We start from the raw sequence: 16646 nt of genomic DNA on the forward strand, positions 1-16646 counted from the left end.
TATTCTGCTATAACAGCAGAAACGAGAGTAGCTGCTTTTCAATAGTTTATTTGTTGTCTCAATCCTTGATTTATAGGGTTTGGTTGTAGACCACTCGATACTTACAAACATTCTATACAGTCACACAAGATAGGATTCATTAAACCTTTCTGCCTGAAAATAAATGCATTTGAAGACTGACATAATAAATGTGTGTCACATTTTTACAGCAGAAACAATGTATGAAAGATGGTCATGATAATGCCAGGTATGAACAGCTATGCGTTTATACCTATCAATGTGTGATCTGATCATCTAGGATGCATGATAATGCCAGGGGTGATATTCTTAGTCTGTGGTGGTCTGTGTGTATTTGGTTAATTTCAGTATAATGGCTATACACTGTAAGCTTTTTCTTGTTAAGACTGATTGATAAAAACTAATATTAACTCAGTTAACGACTAGCCTGCTAGCATTTATTTATATTTTTATCCACTGGTAACATTCAAACATCTATGCAGAGTCTTTTTTTCTTAACCAGCAAACTTAAGAGCAATATTCAATGTGATATTCCACTGTCTTGCTTCTTTGTTTTAGGAAAATGTAGAATTTGTTCATAATCATATTAAGAAACATTTATCTAAAGTTTCCATCTTTGTCTTTTTTCAGCTCTCGTCCTGGCCGTCCTCCCAAGCGTTCTCTAGGGATGTCAATGCAGGATGGTTCCAGGCTTCTTCCCCACAGTGTTCACGGGCTTCTGTCTCCAAGCCTGTTGTCCCCTACAGGTAACTGTTCTCTGATTTTACTCATTTCTCTCACTCTTCTCTCACTTGTTTCATGTCCTGCCAATTCTCCTGCTCAGTCTCTAGCTTTTCTTTAGTGGCTTTCTTTTTTCTGGCCCAGTGCTTGTTGTTATTCTGTTCCTCTCCATTTTCTTAGCCTTAATCTCTTTTTATTCCACAATCAACTCCTAATTTGCTCAATCTCTTAGTTCTCACAGATTACTCTGCTCCAATTTCATCCTTTTTTTTCTTTTTCTGCCGTTTAACTTATTCTTCCACCCTGTTCTTGTCTGGATATTGCATATTTTACTTTACACTTTAATAGCTTTTCCCCTGCATGGTCCTTTTTCTCTGCCAAATATGCAATGGCTACAAAGGAGGTTAAAAACACACACAGGTTGCAATCTGACTTTTTATTTTTCTCTTTTTGTCATTTTTGTCTGAAGTGCTTGCAAGCGGATTTTTCTTTTTTCTTTTATCTATCCTGGCTTGCCCCCTTCCCCCTTCCTCTCACTAACGTTTGCAAAATCAGCTCATATTGATTTTTTTTCATCTTGTCCTTCACTGGCCACTACTGCATCTCCAACAGAGGTTAAACTATTGGATTTCTGTGGGCTCCTCTTTTTCCTCTCACCTACACATTTGTTCCTCTCTCCTAGAATCCATTCCTTATTTTCTCCTTTCTTCATCACTTTATTTCTTATATACCTTTTATTTCTGAACAATTGCTTCTGTTTACTCTTTAATTAGAGAATGTTTTTGTTTTTCCCATGTGCACACACCTTGTAAACATACTCAACTAGCTGTGAAAACTCCTCCTTTCTTTAGCACGCAACGTAATTCTTTCAGTTGTCCGCTTCACCTTTTTTCTTTGGCACTCTAAATTGCTGACAGTAGCAGCAATTTGGCCTAACAATGGCCAGCACAGTTATTGATTGGTGCGAAATGAGTAGCCAGAGCAGTCAGTTAGCTCGGCCATGCTGATTGATTTCAGATGACTCCTGTTATTATTTCTGCTGGCTAGGGACTGGGCATAGCTACTATTTAAAATGTATGTCCACACTTTTCTTTATCCCCTATGGCCTTATTTCAACTTACTGTGTAGGAGTTAGATGTTAGATGTAGTTGTAGATGTAGAAGTGGCTATAATGTATTATGATGTTTAACAATTTGTTTGTATAATAACAAAAGCATTTTAAATAGAAATCTTTATTTATTTAGACAGTCACAGATTGCAGTTTGCAATAAGTTTTGGTAATAAGTGTCTAATTGCTTTTTTTTTTTTTCTTATTTGCATAATATAGTTACAATAGACATATTATTTTCTTCTTTTATTTATTTGAAAAATAGGTGTATAATCAACCCATAGCTGTATAGATTATATTATTGTGTGGATATTAATGGATATTGTAAGCTTGGTATTAATTTATATAGATGACACATCACTGGGATTCCCAGTAAAGTATTTACATCTATGTACATAAAGAAACAAGAAACAAATTATGTTTGTGTTACTAAAGATTTATTTGTTTGAGCATGTGCTATATAATGTCAATATTTCTTACCTCTGGTTACAGGCAATCATTAAAAAAAACACTCTGATTTCACAAGCTGTTGCAAGTATGATTAAAAAAGTGGACTTTAGGTGTGATTGTTCGATTATTTTATGTCAATTTGATATCTAAATTTAACAGTTGGTGACGACTGAGTGTAAAATATTCTGGTTTAATTTGTATGAAGTACTTTTCATGTTTTATTTTTTTATTTTTTTTATAATAATACAATAAATAATTATTACAATAGATACAATAAATAATTCAAATTAAACTGTGTTTCAGCATTCTTAGCAACAATTTAAACATATATTTATAACTAATATAGTAAATAGCACAAAAAGAAAAAAAGACCCGCTTGGCAACTTGGGCAGTGTGTACGCGTAAACATTTTCCCCAACAAGAGAAAGGAATAATTCTCAGGAAAGCTAGAGATATTTTTCCATTTTGTAGAGATGAGAGAGGGTTACATAGAAAAAGAAAAAGGAAACTGGAGAAAGTGTTTACAGAAGCGCAAAAGCAAAATGTATATTGTAGAATTTATCTTGCATTTATTCTCACAGATTGATTTGACAGGAACATCATAAGGGAGCAGGGGAGTAGACTGTGGAAGTTCAATATCCAGAGGTAGAGAGAAAGTGAGAGATATCCAGTGTGTTTTTTCTTTACTTTCTCATTTTATGTACAGCAAACATAGTCTGGTCTGGCCTGAAGCCAAAGGTCTTTTATCACTCTAACCTCTTTTTCTATGGGTTTATAAAGTACTTTTGATAGATCAGGAGCTACAGCTGGAACAAAAAACTAGTTGCTTGGTAACTTCAGGCTAGTATTTTTTGCACAGCTGTTTGACTTTCACACAATTCACTCACTTTACTTATCTTTTTTCTAGCTTCAGTCTTGGGACAACAACTTTAAACTGTTAACACAGAACATATCCAATCCTGAATTGTTCTGTCTCTTATCTTCTTTTTACTTTTTCCATAATATTTACAGTGTAACAGTGGCAGGTCATGCATTTGATACCTGGGCCTTCAGTGGGGACTTACCTGACTTAATCCACCTCTTAATAACACCACTATCACATAGAAACAATCAATACTATACAAAAATACTCCTTAGAGGCTGTAAGCCAGTGGTACAGCTTGTAGGCACTCATCTGGAAGTGGCAAACAAACCATTTCCCAGGCTGAGACAAGCTAGCTAGCTTCGGGGTTGGCCAACCTCTTCTCATGATGTCTAGCTTTTCTTGAAAATGGATTTTTCAGAATGTCCTAAAACAAATAATTTATTTTCCCTTTATCAGCCATTGTGGGCATAAAAAAAGTCTAACTCAGATGTATTAATGTGTGCAGATCGCTACAGATATATTTTTCTAGTCGAACTTGGCTGTAACAGTTTTCCTCTGACCAACCAGAGGACGGAAAATTGCTGACGCTATTCTGGGCCAGCTAGCTGCCCTGTGAATTCTGACTGGTTAAAGAAACAGACCCATTGCTAATATAGTCTAGGGTACAACGACCAGCCCTACTGATTATGAAGGCCCTGGGCAGATTAGATTGACATGGCAGCACGTAGAGGCTGAAATCCGATTGGACAAAAAAATCTAACATCCACATACACGTACTGGAAGCAGTGCAGCCAAGAGAAAAGCTATGAAATTAAGAGAATTAACTGTTGGGAAAAAATTAATACAATTTCATGGAACAAATATTCAAATTTAGGTTGTAAATGTAGGTCAGTGCTTCTGATAGTGTTTAGGCCAGCAGAGAAGGCCTTGTTGGCCCTGAACGCCCACCACTGCACTGTAAATATATGAACTTGCAATGTACTTGCACATGTACACACTCAATCACTTACTCACTCACGCACGCACGCACGCACGCACTCGTACACACACACACACACACACGCTCACGAGCTTGCACACACACACACACACACACACACACACACACACACACACACACACACACACATACACACATTTGCACCAACATGCACTTTCTCTCTTTTTCTCTGTCTCTTGTTTATGGGTGAAAATGGCCTGGATGTTGACTTTGATGAATGATGGGTGCCATTGGGGACTGGTCTCTCCATCTGCTTATTCCCCTTCTCATATATTCCCCTTTTCCTCCATTGTTCTGTTTCAATAATAATTGAAACACAATAACTGACTAATAAAGGCTATGCCTGCACATAAACCTAAGCTCAGTAATGTAATGTTAAAATTTATTTTTTATTACATTTATATATATATATATATATATATATATATATATATATATATATATATATATATATATATAGAGAGAGAGAGAGAGAGAGAGAGAGAGAGAGAGAGAGAGAGATAGTGTGCTGTGTGTTTCTTTCCTGATCAGAAAAGGCACCACGGGCATCGTAGATCGCATTAGAATTAAGTTTTGTTTGGGCATGATAAAAATCTAACACATATGTATATCTAGGTGTGTGTATATATATATATATATATATATATATATATATATATATATATATATATATAAGAGTATGAAGTTATAACCTTATGAAGTGAATAACAATGATTATCTCTTCATCATGGTGGGTGCAAATATGTGTCTTGCCCACCCAAAGTTAGATTTTATTATTTTAGCCTTTTGGCAACAAAACTAAGTACACACGACAACAGCTGTACATCGTTTAATCATGGAAAGTCACATGTCTGTGTGTTTTTGTCTGCTTGTCAGGACAAATACAATTTGGTGCTTTGAGTACAATTCTCTCATACTGGCCACTGTATGTTCAGCATTGCAACTCCACAAAGATGGCCTAGGCTATAAGAAGATTGGTAACACCCCTGAACTGACTTACAGTACATTGGCCAGTGTCATTCAGAGGTTTTCCAAGACAGGTTTCACTCTGAACAGGCATCACAAGGGTCTATCAAAAAAGTGAAACTCCTTGTGCTGTGCGTCCGGCGCAGAAACTGGCTACAAAAAACAGATGCATGATTGCTGTCAGCATTGCTTTAGAGGTTGCAAAAGTGGAAGGTCTGCTTATCAGTGCGCAGACCATAAGCCACACACTGCAACAAGTCGGTTTGCATGGCTGTCGTTTCAGAAGGAAACCTCTTCTGAAGCTGGCTCACAAGAAATCCTGCAAACAGTTTGCTGAAGACAACCTGTCCAACAGCATGAATTACAGGAACAATACTAAAATAAATACTAAATAATATATATAATAATATTTTATAATATTTAATACAAAATGTATATAATACATACAATTAATGCAATATATATATATACATACACACACACACACACACACACACACACACACACACACACACACACACGCACAATGTATATAATCCTTGCTATTTTCTCTATTTTCTCACAAACATGCACATGGAAATACACACAAGCTCCACAAGGTGCAGGTCTGTGTCTGCTCTGTTTTTCTGTTTGATTGCTTTAGTGTCTTAGGCAAGTGCTAAAAGGGGTGCTATACTGTGTGCGCGCAGGCGTATGTGTGTGTGTAAAGAGTGTGGGGATAAATAAAACATTGAGGTCTTTTGAGTGGCATATGGGCTGACCCAGTGTATATTCTGCATTCTGATGATGTTAAGTCTTTCATTTGGTGAGAGAGAGAGAGAGAGAGAGAGAGAGAGAGAGAGAGAGAGAGAAAAGATTTGATTCCAGGAATGGAGATATCCCAGCAAGATGTATTTACATTTATTAAAGTGTATGTGTGTGTGTGTGTGTGTGTGTGTGTGTGTGTGTGTGTGTGTGTGTGTATATATATATATATATATATATATATATATATATATGCTGTATATATATCCTAAATATATTCTAAATAATAGGATTTGAACCAACAATCCTTGGATCCAAAGTCAATTGCCTTAACTACTAGGCTGGTGGTATTAAAAAGATGGCAGCACAAGGCTGCACACACACAATCGGAGGGAGCACTTTGTTAATCAGTGTGATAAAAGACAACGTCCTGTGTACATTGGGAGCTATGCAACTGGTTCTATTATGACCAAGTGCGGTGTCACGTCTGTGATTTCATCATGGACAGCTAGTTAGAACACCCTGCCACCGAGCTTTTCTCACATGTGAATTTCTTGCCGGAAACAACATTTGCACTTCTGCACCCACTCTACTTGCAGTTTTGACACCATTAAGGACCTCCAGCACTAATCACAGAAGGTGACTTCCTGGACATATTCTAGAAGTGGCAGGAGCGCTTCAACAGGAAGCTTCGATTGCTGTGACGGGGAACTATTTTGAAGGTGCTAGTGTGCAAATGTAGATAAATAAAGCACTTTCTTGTAAACAGAGCTAGTCTCGAAACTTTTTGATACCACCTCATATATATATTAGAATAAAATAATTTATCCATCAATATAAATTTGTATATATATATTTATTATATATACATTTTATTACATTTTTTATCGGATTTTGTTAGGTAGATTGTGAATTAAAATATATGAAAATTGAAAAGTAGCACATATATTTACTTTTTTATTCACACACCCATGTACACACATACATACACACAAATGTAATACTATCTTAATTCACACACACACAAACATACACTCCTTATCCCTTAGTGCATAAGTGGGTGGCCTGCAATCTCTATTTAATGAAGGCTAAGTTTTATAGTAAGGGTGGGCTGTTTTATTTTTATTATTTTTTATTTGTATCACAGTGTGACCAAGAGTCTTCAAACACCCTCACAGGAGCCATCTGAACAGATTCATTATTTCAAAGAGAGTTACAAAAAATTATTACTATAGCACATGCTCATTCTGATGTGTTGAGAGAGGGAAAAAGAGCAGAAATGTGTTTATTTACATTTTCTCTAGTAAAATAAGACAAGCTTTGTTGCATCCTTTCGAGATCCAATTACTTCTCCTTCAGTTCCTTCAATGATCTCCTAAGCAGGGTCGAGTAGATAGGAAAAAAGTAAACCATTTTATGTTTTGTCTTTTCAAAAATTGTAGTCCTCTTTTTAGCAATAAGCATGTTATAAGCTCGTTGACAGCGCTAAACTGGAAGTTGAGGGATGTATTTTTTATTTATTAACCTTGAAGTCTGCCTTAAATTACAAAAGCTGATATATGATGTTACTTATACCTTTTTAAGAAAATGTATTTACTAGGAACATGTCATAGTTTTTTATATGTGCAATATTTACAATTCACATTATAAAATTATATGCACTGTATGTGCAGTAGGAATTAGATATTTGTTGGCTTGCTTAATAAAAAGTAATTATTCATCTATATAATTTAGCAAAATTGACTACATTTATCTCTAAATTCAATTCAATTAATTTGTATTTGTATAGCACTTTTAACAATAAACATTGTCTCAATGCAACTTTACACAGATAATCTAAAAACATGAAGGTTGTAAAGCAACATGATCATTAGAGATAAATGATTTGTTATAATGCAGACATTAAAACTTGAAGTAGTAAATATTTCATACTTTATATATTCTTATAAAAATTAAAAACATCAAATAACACTTACTTTAAATACAAACCATCTTATCTCACAGGAAGTATTTAAATATTTAAATGCTTTGACTAGACTATGAGCACAGCAGCAACTTAATTCCCTTCTTTAAAGTCAGACTTATTGGATGTCATATTTGAAGAATTAATAATTATTGAGATGTCCACCTACTCCGTCAACTATATGATATTCATCAGTCTGTTTGTCAGTCATTGGCCTCCTTATCATAGCTGTGCTTGGCAGTGCTAGCACTATAATTAGCCACTTAATTAGTAAAGGGATCTTGACTGACAGTTTGGAGTCAGTGACTCATGCTTCTGATGGCTCTGTGTGTGTGCGTGTGCGTGCGAGTGTGCCCGCACGTGTGTGCATGTGTGTGTTTGCGCCTGCTGGACATATGCATTATTGTTAGGGGCAGAGCACTTGCCTTAATCTCCATTTCAGATGAGCTCTAAACATTCCTCAGCTATTTTTAGTCAATCCACATTTGCTAGTGATAGAATTAGTTATGCCAGATTATGAGCATGTAGTCTATCCCAAAAAGACACATTCATGTGCGACCTCAGGCTCAGATCTACTGTAAGAACTGTAACCTCATTATTTCAATCACCACAGGCAGCTTGGGCTAATAATCCTTACCACTTGTGTTTTCAGAATAAAATAACAAATTACTGCTAAATGTAATATTTAGCCATGTGTGAAGAGATGTACTGTAACATGGAGGATGTATTGCAACTGAAAGTGATTTCACAACCGAATGTGAACATCATATAATTTCCTAAAAATATGACAAAACAATTAACAAGCTGTTAGGGAACGTGTAAATTTAATGATTATTAAGTTTGTGTATGAAATTCGTTATATGATATAAACAAGAAACTGATTAACAATGATTTAATATAAATTCTAACATTGATTAAAGGATATGGGATTTTATACTTCCAGTAGAGAGAAAATTAGAATGTGCATTTGTCGAAAAGACAACAATAAAAAATCTTCTTAGCTAACGTTAATATACGTATCTATCCATACATGCTTACATACACTCATAAATATCAATTCAGTGAATTGTTGAGTTTTGTGTGTGTATGGTGTGTGTGTGTGTGTGTGTGTGTGTGTGTGTGTGTGTGTCTGCGTTTCAGACTTAATTTGAAATAATTTGCAATAGGCTTTAGATTTAGTTTTGTGTACTTCATGGGTGTTTGTTGGTGAAGGGCCCATCATTAAGAGGCAACATCAACAATGTAATTTGTCAAGTTATCTATGTACTTGGAACTGAAGATACCAACATCCCCCAATACCCCCCCCACCACGCACACACACACACACACACACACACACACACACACACACACTCTCTCTCTCTCTCACTCTCTCTCTCTCTCTCTCTCTCTCTCTCTTTCTCTATCTTTGCATGCAGTCTGCATGCAGTCTGTAGAATGATTAATTTTTAAAGTATGTTGTTGGTATCTGCAAATAAATAATTTTATAAGCATGACATTTGTAATGCGACACTGACATCTTCACCCCTTTAAAAAAAACACAAGCTAAAAAAAAACAAGCTTGTCAATAGAGCACTAGAGAAGTCAAATTATTTTTTTTTGCATTGTCCTCAAGTGTGCCCTCATCTGCACATTTTTTACTCGCCACATCAAAGGCCAGGATCTGACTTTGTTGATTTGGTTTTAAAATGAATAACGGTGACCTTGTCTAAATTAATAAGTCAGTGGTGAAATATGCTTTCAGCATTTAGAAAGGTTACACAAAGGTTAGCCTTCCAGTCCTTTGTCAATGGTTAGTTTTGTTGTGCATTTTAATCACTGAAATAGTACAAAAATAGTTAAATCACCCCAAACATTGTCTAATCATATGCTGCATTAATTGCATGACTGTGAAGAAAGACATATTTGAGTGTATTTCTGCAACAGAGCAAAGTACTTAATACTAAGGAATAGTTTCAGCCTCTTTAGAATATTGGTTCTACATTGTTGGTACAGTAGGACCTTCAGTGTGTTCTCTCAGACCTCTTTGTATTGTTGTGCTGACTTCTTATACTCCCTTCTTCTCACTCTATAGCTATTGGAGTGGATCAGTCAAATTATCGAGTGGCAAAACTAATTCAGTGCCCTGGGGCCGGTGGAGCTGCCACTTCCCATCAACCCTGCCGCCAATCAGTGCCTGACTGTTTTCATTCGGGTCCTCTTGTTTCATTTATTATGGCTATTGGAGCTAATACTACCAGTGAAGGCCCAGCCAGCCCACCTGTCACTACTGTTTTTTCTATATTATTTAGTCTTTACTTGTAGTGCTTCAGCTGTATAGTCCTCAATTCTTATTCTATAATTTTCCCTCCGCTCCAATACCTCTTTGCTGTTCATGTGTAAGGTCAGATTTTGGAAAGAGAGCAAGGGGAAGAGAGAGATACGGGATGTCTTTTACTCAATGCCAGTGTCTCTAATCCATTCAACATCGCAGGTCTCACCACGGTCCTATAAACTTTCCCTTTCATTCTTGCAGATACCCTACTATCACAAATCACTCCTGTCACTCTTCTCCACCCACTCCACCCTGCCTGCACTCTTTTCTTTACTTCCCTAACACACTCTCCATTACTCTGCACTGTTGACCCCAGGTACCTGAACTCCTCCCCTTCACCACCTCTTCTCCCTGCAACCGCACCACTCCACTGCCCTCCCTCTCATTCGCACACATGTACTCTGTCTTACTCCTGCTGACTTTCATTCCCCTTCTCTCCAGCGTGTACCTCCACCTCTCCAGGCTCTTCTCAACCTGCTCACTACTCTCACCACAAATCACAATATCATCCGCAAACATCATAGTCCAGGGAGTCTCCTGTCTGCCCTTGTCCGTCAACCTGTCCATCACCACTGCAAACAGGAAAGGGCTAAGGGCCGATCCTTGATGCAGTCCAACCTTCACCTTGAACCAGTCTGTCGTTCCTACTGCACATTTCACTGCTGTCACACTGTCCTCATACATGTCCTGCACCACCCTCACATACTTCTCTAACACACCTGAATTCCTCATACAATACCACAACTCCTCTCTTGGCACCCTGTCGTACGCTTTCTCTAAATCTGCAAATACACAATGCAATTCCTTCTGTCCTTCTCTATACTTCTCCATCAACATTCTCAAAGCAAATAATGCGTCTGTGGTGCTGGCTCATCCTGGCTTCCACTACTCTTTCCCATAACTTCATGGTGTGACTGATCAACTTAATTCCCCTGTAGTTACTGCAGGTCTGTACATCTCCCTTATACTTAAAGATCAGTACCAGCACACTCCTTCTCCATTCATCAGGCATACTCTCACCTTCTAGAATCTTGATAAACAATCTGGATAAAAACTTCACTGCCATCTCTCCTAAACATCTCCATGCTTCTACCGGTATGTCATCTGGTCCAACTGACTTTCCACTCTTCATCCTCTTAATTGCTGCTCTCACGTCCTCCTTACTAATCCTATCCACTTCCTGCTTCACAATCTCCACATCATCCAACCTTCTCTCTCTCTCATTTTCCTCGTTCATCAGCTGCTCAAAATACTCCCTCCATCTTCTCAACACACTCTCCTCACTAGTCAACACATTTCCATCTCCATCCTTTATTGCTCTAACTTGCAACACATCCTTCCCAGCTCGGATCCCTCTGCCTGGCCAATCGGTACAAATCCTTTTCTCCTTCCTTAGTGTTCAACCTCTCATACAGCTCCTCGTATGCCTTTTCCTTGGCTTTCGCCACATCCCTCTTCACCTGCTGCCGCATCTCCTTGTACTCCTGCCTACTTTTCTCATCACTCTGTCGATCCCACTTCTGTTTTGTTAACCTCTTTTCCCTTATGCTCTCCTGCACTTCCCCATTCCACCACCTCTTTGTCTTCCTTTCTATTCCCAGATGTCACACCAAGTACTTTTCTAGCTGCCTCCCTTATCACTCCTGCAGTAGTTTCCCAATAATTCAGCACCTCTTCACCACCACCGAGCCCCTGTCTAACCTCTTCCCTGAACCTCACTCTTCCTCCTTCAGTTTCCACCATCTAATTCTCCTTTCAGTCATTACTCTCCTCCTCTTCTTCTTCGCCTCCAAAACCATACTGCCGACAACCATCCGATGCTGTCTAGCTACGCTGTCCCCTGCCAACACTTTACAGTCTCCGATCTCCTTCAGGTTGCATCTCCTACATAGAACATAATCCACCAGTGTGCACCTTTCTCCACTCTTATAGGTCACCCTATGATCTCCTTCTTCTTAAAATACGTATTCACCACTGCCATTTCCATCCTTTTAGCAAAATCTACCACCATCTGCCCTTCCACATTCATCTCCTTAGGGCCATACCTACCCATCACCTCCTCATCACCTCTGTTCCCTTCACCTACATGTCCATTAAAGTCTGCCCCAATCACCAATCGTTCATTTCTAGGTACACCATCTACCACTTCATCTAATTCACTCCAGAATCTTTCCTTCTCCTCCATCTCACAGCCGACTTGTGGAGCATAGGCACTGATGACATTTATCATCATCCCTTTAACGTCCAGCTTCACGTTCATCACCCTATCAGAAACCTCCACTACACTCTTACTATACTCTTCCTTCAGAATCACCCCTACACCATTTCTCTTTCCATCCACACCATAATAGAACAGTTTAAACCCACCTCCAATGTTCCTGGCTTTACTCCCTTTCCACTTGGTCTCCTGAACACACAACACATCTACCTTTCTCCTCTCCATCATATCAGCTACCTCTCTCCCTTTACCAGTCATAGTACAAACATTTAACGTACCAACCCTAACCTCTACTCTCCAGCACTTCTCCTTTTCTTGCCGTCTCTGTAGACGTCTTCCTCCTCTCCTTCTCCTCCTTCGGCCCACAGTAGCCCAATTTCTACGGTACCCTGTTGGCTAACGATACCTGTGGCGGTCGTTGTTAACCCGGGCCTCGACCGATCCGGTATGAAATTCTTAATCGTGATCCGCATATTTGATTTGGCACGTTTAAGTTGGATCCCCTTCATAACGCAACCCTCCCCATTTATCCGGGCTTGGGACCAGCACTAAGAGTGCACTGGCTTGTGCCTCCCTAATGGCTGGGTTCAGCAGCCTATTGTCTTTGCTATTTTGCTGTTGAGTATGTTATAGGGTATTAAAGGGGAGATGTGTGGTCTGTCTTTATCATTCTTTCTTGATTCTTGCTTTGAAGTATTAGGGAAAGCATGCAATAACCTGTATTAACAAGGCTCATTGCCATCAACTCCAGATATGTGATATTACAGGAACAATCACTGTACTTGATGTGCAATGTAAAGCTAGCTTATGAAACATTAATGTTATTTTACATGTACCAAACTTGCCTACTTGTAATTTTTTTTCTAATACACTGTGGTCATTTTCAGCCTAAATGAAGGATTTGTTCCATGTCCTTCTATTGTTTGTTCGTCTTTCATTTATTTTTCTTTAGTACTGCAAATTATCCTGGTTGCATGGTAGTTGCATGGTAGGTCTGGAGCCTATTCCATGAACACTGGACACAAGGCAGAAGATTTTACCCTGGATGGGATGTCAGTCCATTATCACCATGACTGCACATAATCATATCCAGAGTCAATTCAAAATACAATCTGATCTGAAAGTATTGGAATACATTAAGTTTTGAGAAAAGTAGATAAAATGAGACAATAGATCTAACTGATATTTTTCTAGGATGTGTTAAATGTGGCACCACAATATTTTTGGTGAGCAAATGCATAGGAACAGATCTTAAGGTAAAGAAAAGTAAATAAAACTTTTTAATTTTTTTATTTGTAACAACTTCTGGAAGCTGGGAACTTAACTTAAATCACTAAACTGTTGTATTCTTCTTTTGTGATGCTTTTCCAGCTTTTACTGCAGCTTCCTTTATACACATGCACATACAGTAGTCATGGGAAAAAGAAAGCATACATCATCACTAATTTATTTAAAACAAACGCATAACTTCAGGTGACACCAGAAAATAAAATATTTTAGTATGTGGGAAAAAATAAGTACATCCTATTATTGTATACCATTGAGAACCACTGGCTTGACAACATGATTAAAAATGGCTTGAATACATTTACATAGTTTAGGAGAAATCCTGGCACGTTGTTTTTTACATTTCTTCAGTTCATTGAATTCCATGAGAGGCAGTCATTTGTAGGAGTTTTTAAAGTTGTTAAACTTAAAAGGACAAATTAAAAATTAAGAGTTGAAGGTATGTATAAATGTCAGCATGTAGAATTGGCAAGGCATAGTAACAAATTGACATAAAAAAAAACATCTGGTGTGTCTTTCACACCGAAACAACGGTCGTAAGTTGTTTGTATTGATAATCTGTAATAAAATAACAGATGCTGTTTTAAAGGCTAGCTTTTTTAAAGGCTAAGGGTGATAATTATTTTTTTACTCTTATAGCTTTCTGCTTTTTAACAATTTTTTTATTATTTATGAATGATTTAATATCTCTGAAATATTTCTAAAAAAATCTTTGCCTTACAAAATGTTTACATGTTAAATGTTACACGTTACATTTTAAAACTTTGTACATCAAAATTAATCCTTATAAGTAAGCACTTATTATTACACTTTGCGGCTGTTTGTGTGTCACACCCTGGAGTGGAAATTTTGTCTAAAACTGTGTAAACACAGTTCCAGTAATTAAAGAACACGATGCAAGGCACCTTGAGAAGTATTAGGGAAGGGGGTGGAAAGTGAGAAATGTGGTGTTTGTAAAGAGAGAGAGAGAGAGAGAGAGAGAGAGAGAGAGAGAGAGAGAGAGAGAGAATGGGAAAAGTATGAGGAAGTAGAGAAAGAGTGGAGGAGTGAAGGAGAGACAGTGTGCGAAGGAGTTGGATGCAGCATGCAGGAAAGAGGAAAAGTGCTTTCCACTTACTTTCTGCCCAGTGAGCAGCGCCTCGTTACTCTTTGAACACTTGGCCCATTTATTTTTGCTAAGTTGTGAGATTCTGAGTCAGCCAAAGAGGACTCTAGTGGCTCTTTCTATGAAACATTAACGAGTTCCTGGGGTTAAAGGGATGCCTAGAAATCACCGCTGATTGCAATGGTGATTTTTTTTTTCTCTGTATGTGTGTGTCTCTCTGTGTGTGCATATGTGCATATTTAAATGAACATATTCCATACACACACACACTATATATATATATATATATATATATATATATATATATATATATATATATATATATATATATATATATATGTATATAAAGCTGGGATATGTTTAATTTAAGAAATGTGTATAAAGTATATTTTACTAGAACAAGACACACACACACAACCTTGATGCAAGGTTATTAATCGACTGTCTCCTCCAACCCACCACTCAGAGCTCCTTTAAGGCCAATTTTGATGACACCTACAGATGATAACGCCTACAGACCAAACACTAGAATTCACTCTCAATGTCTCAGCTTCATTCAGCCCACTCCACTCACAATTTCAGAGATTATTCAGTTCAGTTTCATTCCCAGTTTTGTTACATCCGCACAACAGTTCTGTTTTTCCTTCAACCTCTTATCTCTTCTTGAATAAATGGTTATTAAGGATCATATAGAAAATAGTGTATAATATAATATAATATAATATAATATAAGTTGTAGAACATTTTAGATTCAGTATACCAGATCTGCTGTCTAATATCTCAAGTAATTGTAGTGTATTTGCAGTATAATACTGCCAGCTGTGTTTGTAAAAGATTACTACTGTAATCAACTACTGTTAAATACACTATAGTGCTGTCTACAGAAAAGGGAATACTGTTGTTATAACTGCTTTTCATACTATACTTCTAGATTAAATGTTTTGTCTTTGAATTAAATCTTTACATCAAAGAGTAGAAAAAGGTTTGGGTCTTGTATTTCAAGTGAAGGGAAAATGTAATATGCACCCAAAGACATTGTGCACAATTGTGACATTCAATTTTATGATTACAGTTTGGGAAAGAGCTATATAATAACAGCATACCTATACTCTATATCACTATCTAGTTTCATTAAAAGTAATTATGGAGTGTGCTGCCTCGGCTAAAGCTTCACCCATAATCTACTCATCTGCTTTTTCCTTTCTTTACAATTAGATATGAGGTGGTGTTGTGAGAATGACCTTGCACAAATGCTACATCTGTGTAAGATGACATGTACTATGTACTAAATATGCCTGATAAAACTATTGGCAGGTCAGTAGCATGATTGGGCATAAAAATAAATAACTTAGAGAGGCAGAGTCTCTAAGAAGTAAACATGGCTAGAGGTTCACCAATCTGCAAAAACTGTGAAACAATTTTAGACTGGTGTTCCTCAACATGAAATAGCAAAGATTTGAATATCCCCTCATCTACAGTACATATTATCAAAAGAAGATCAACAGTATTGACTTGACTTGAAAAATCTGTGTGCAAGGGACAAATGGATTAAACATAATTCTGTAATGGAAATCACTTCATGGGCTCAGAGCACACAGTTCACTGTGCCATCCAGAAATGCAGGTTAAAGCTTGTGCAAATCATGCAAAGTAGAAGCCATATGTAAACTCCACCATCTTTTTTGGGCCAAAGCTACTGATGGTAATGGAGTGTTTAGGAAATAAACATCAATGCTGAAATTTATATACAGGTTTTAGAAGACATATTTTTCAGGGAAGGTCTTGCATAGTTCAGGAACATAGTGCTAAACTGCATCCTGCATCTATTCCAACAGCATGTCTTTAGTAGAAGTAAAAGAAGCGTCTGGGTTCTGAACTAGCCTTCCTGC

General features: G+C 37.4%; 1 protein-coding gene across 7 annotated transcripts in view; it reads left to right on the forward strand.

Annotated features, from left to right (window-relative positions):
- Nucleotides 1-16646, forward strand: part of dacha (dachshund a) — a 136281-nt gene that overhangs the window by 66919 nt on the left and 52716 nt on the right. For all 7 annotated transcript variants that reach the window (XM_046867271.1, XM_046867275.1, XM_046867270.1 and 4 more), the window contains exon 2: nucleotides 649-764. In XM_046867271.1, the coding sequence (XP_046723227.1) occupies nucleotides 649-764 (116 nt within the window). The remainder of the gene's footprint in view (nucleotides 1-648; nucleotides 765-16646) is intronic.

The sequence above is a fragment of the Silurus meridionalis genome, chromosome 15, assembly GCF_014805685.1.
Source record: "Silurus meridionalis isolate SWU-2019-XX chromosome 15, ASM1480568v1, whole genome shotgun sequence".
Classification (NCBI taxonomy): Eukaryota; Metazoa; Chordata; class Actinopteri; order Siluriformes; family Siluridae; genus Silurus; species Silurus meridionalis.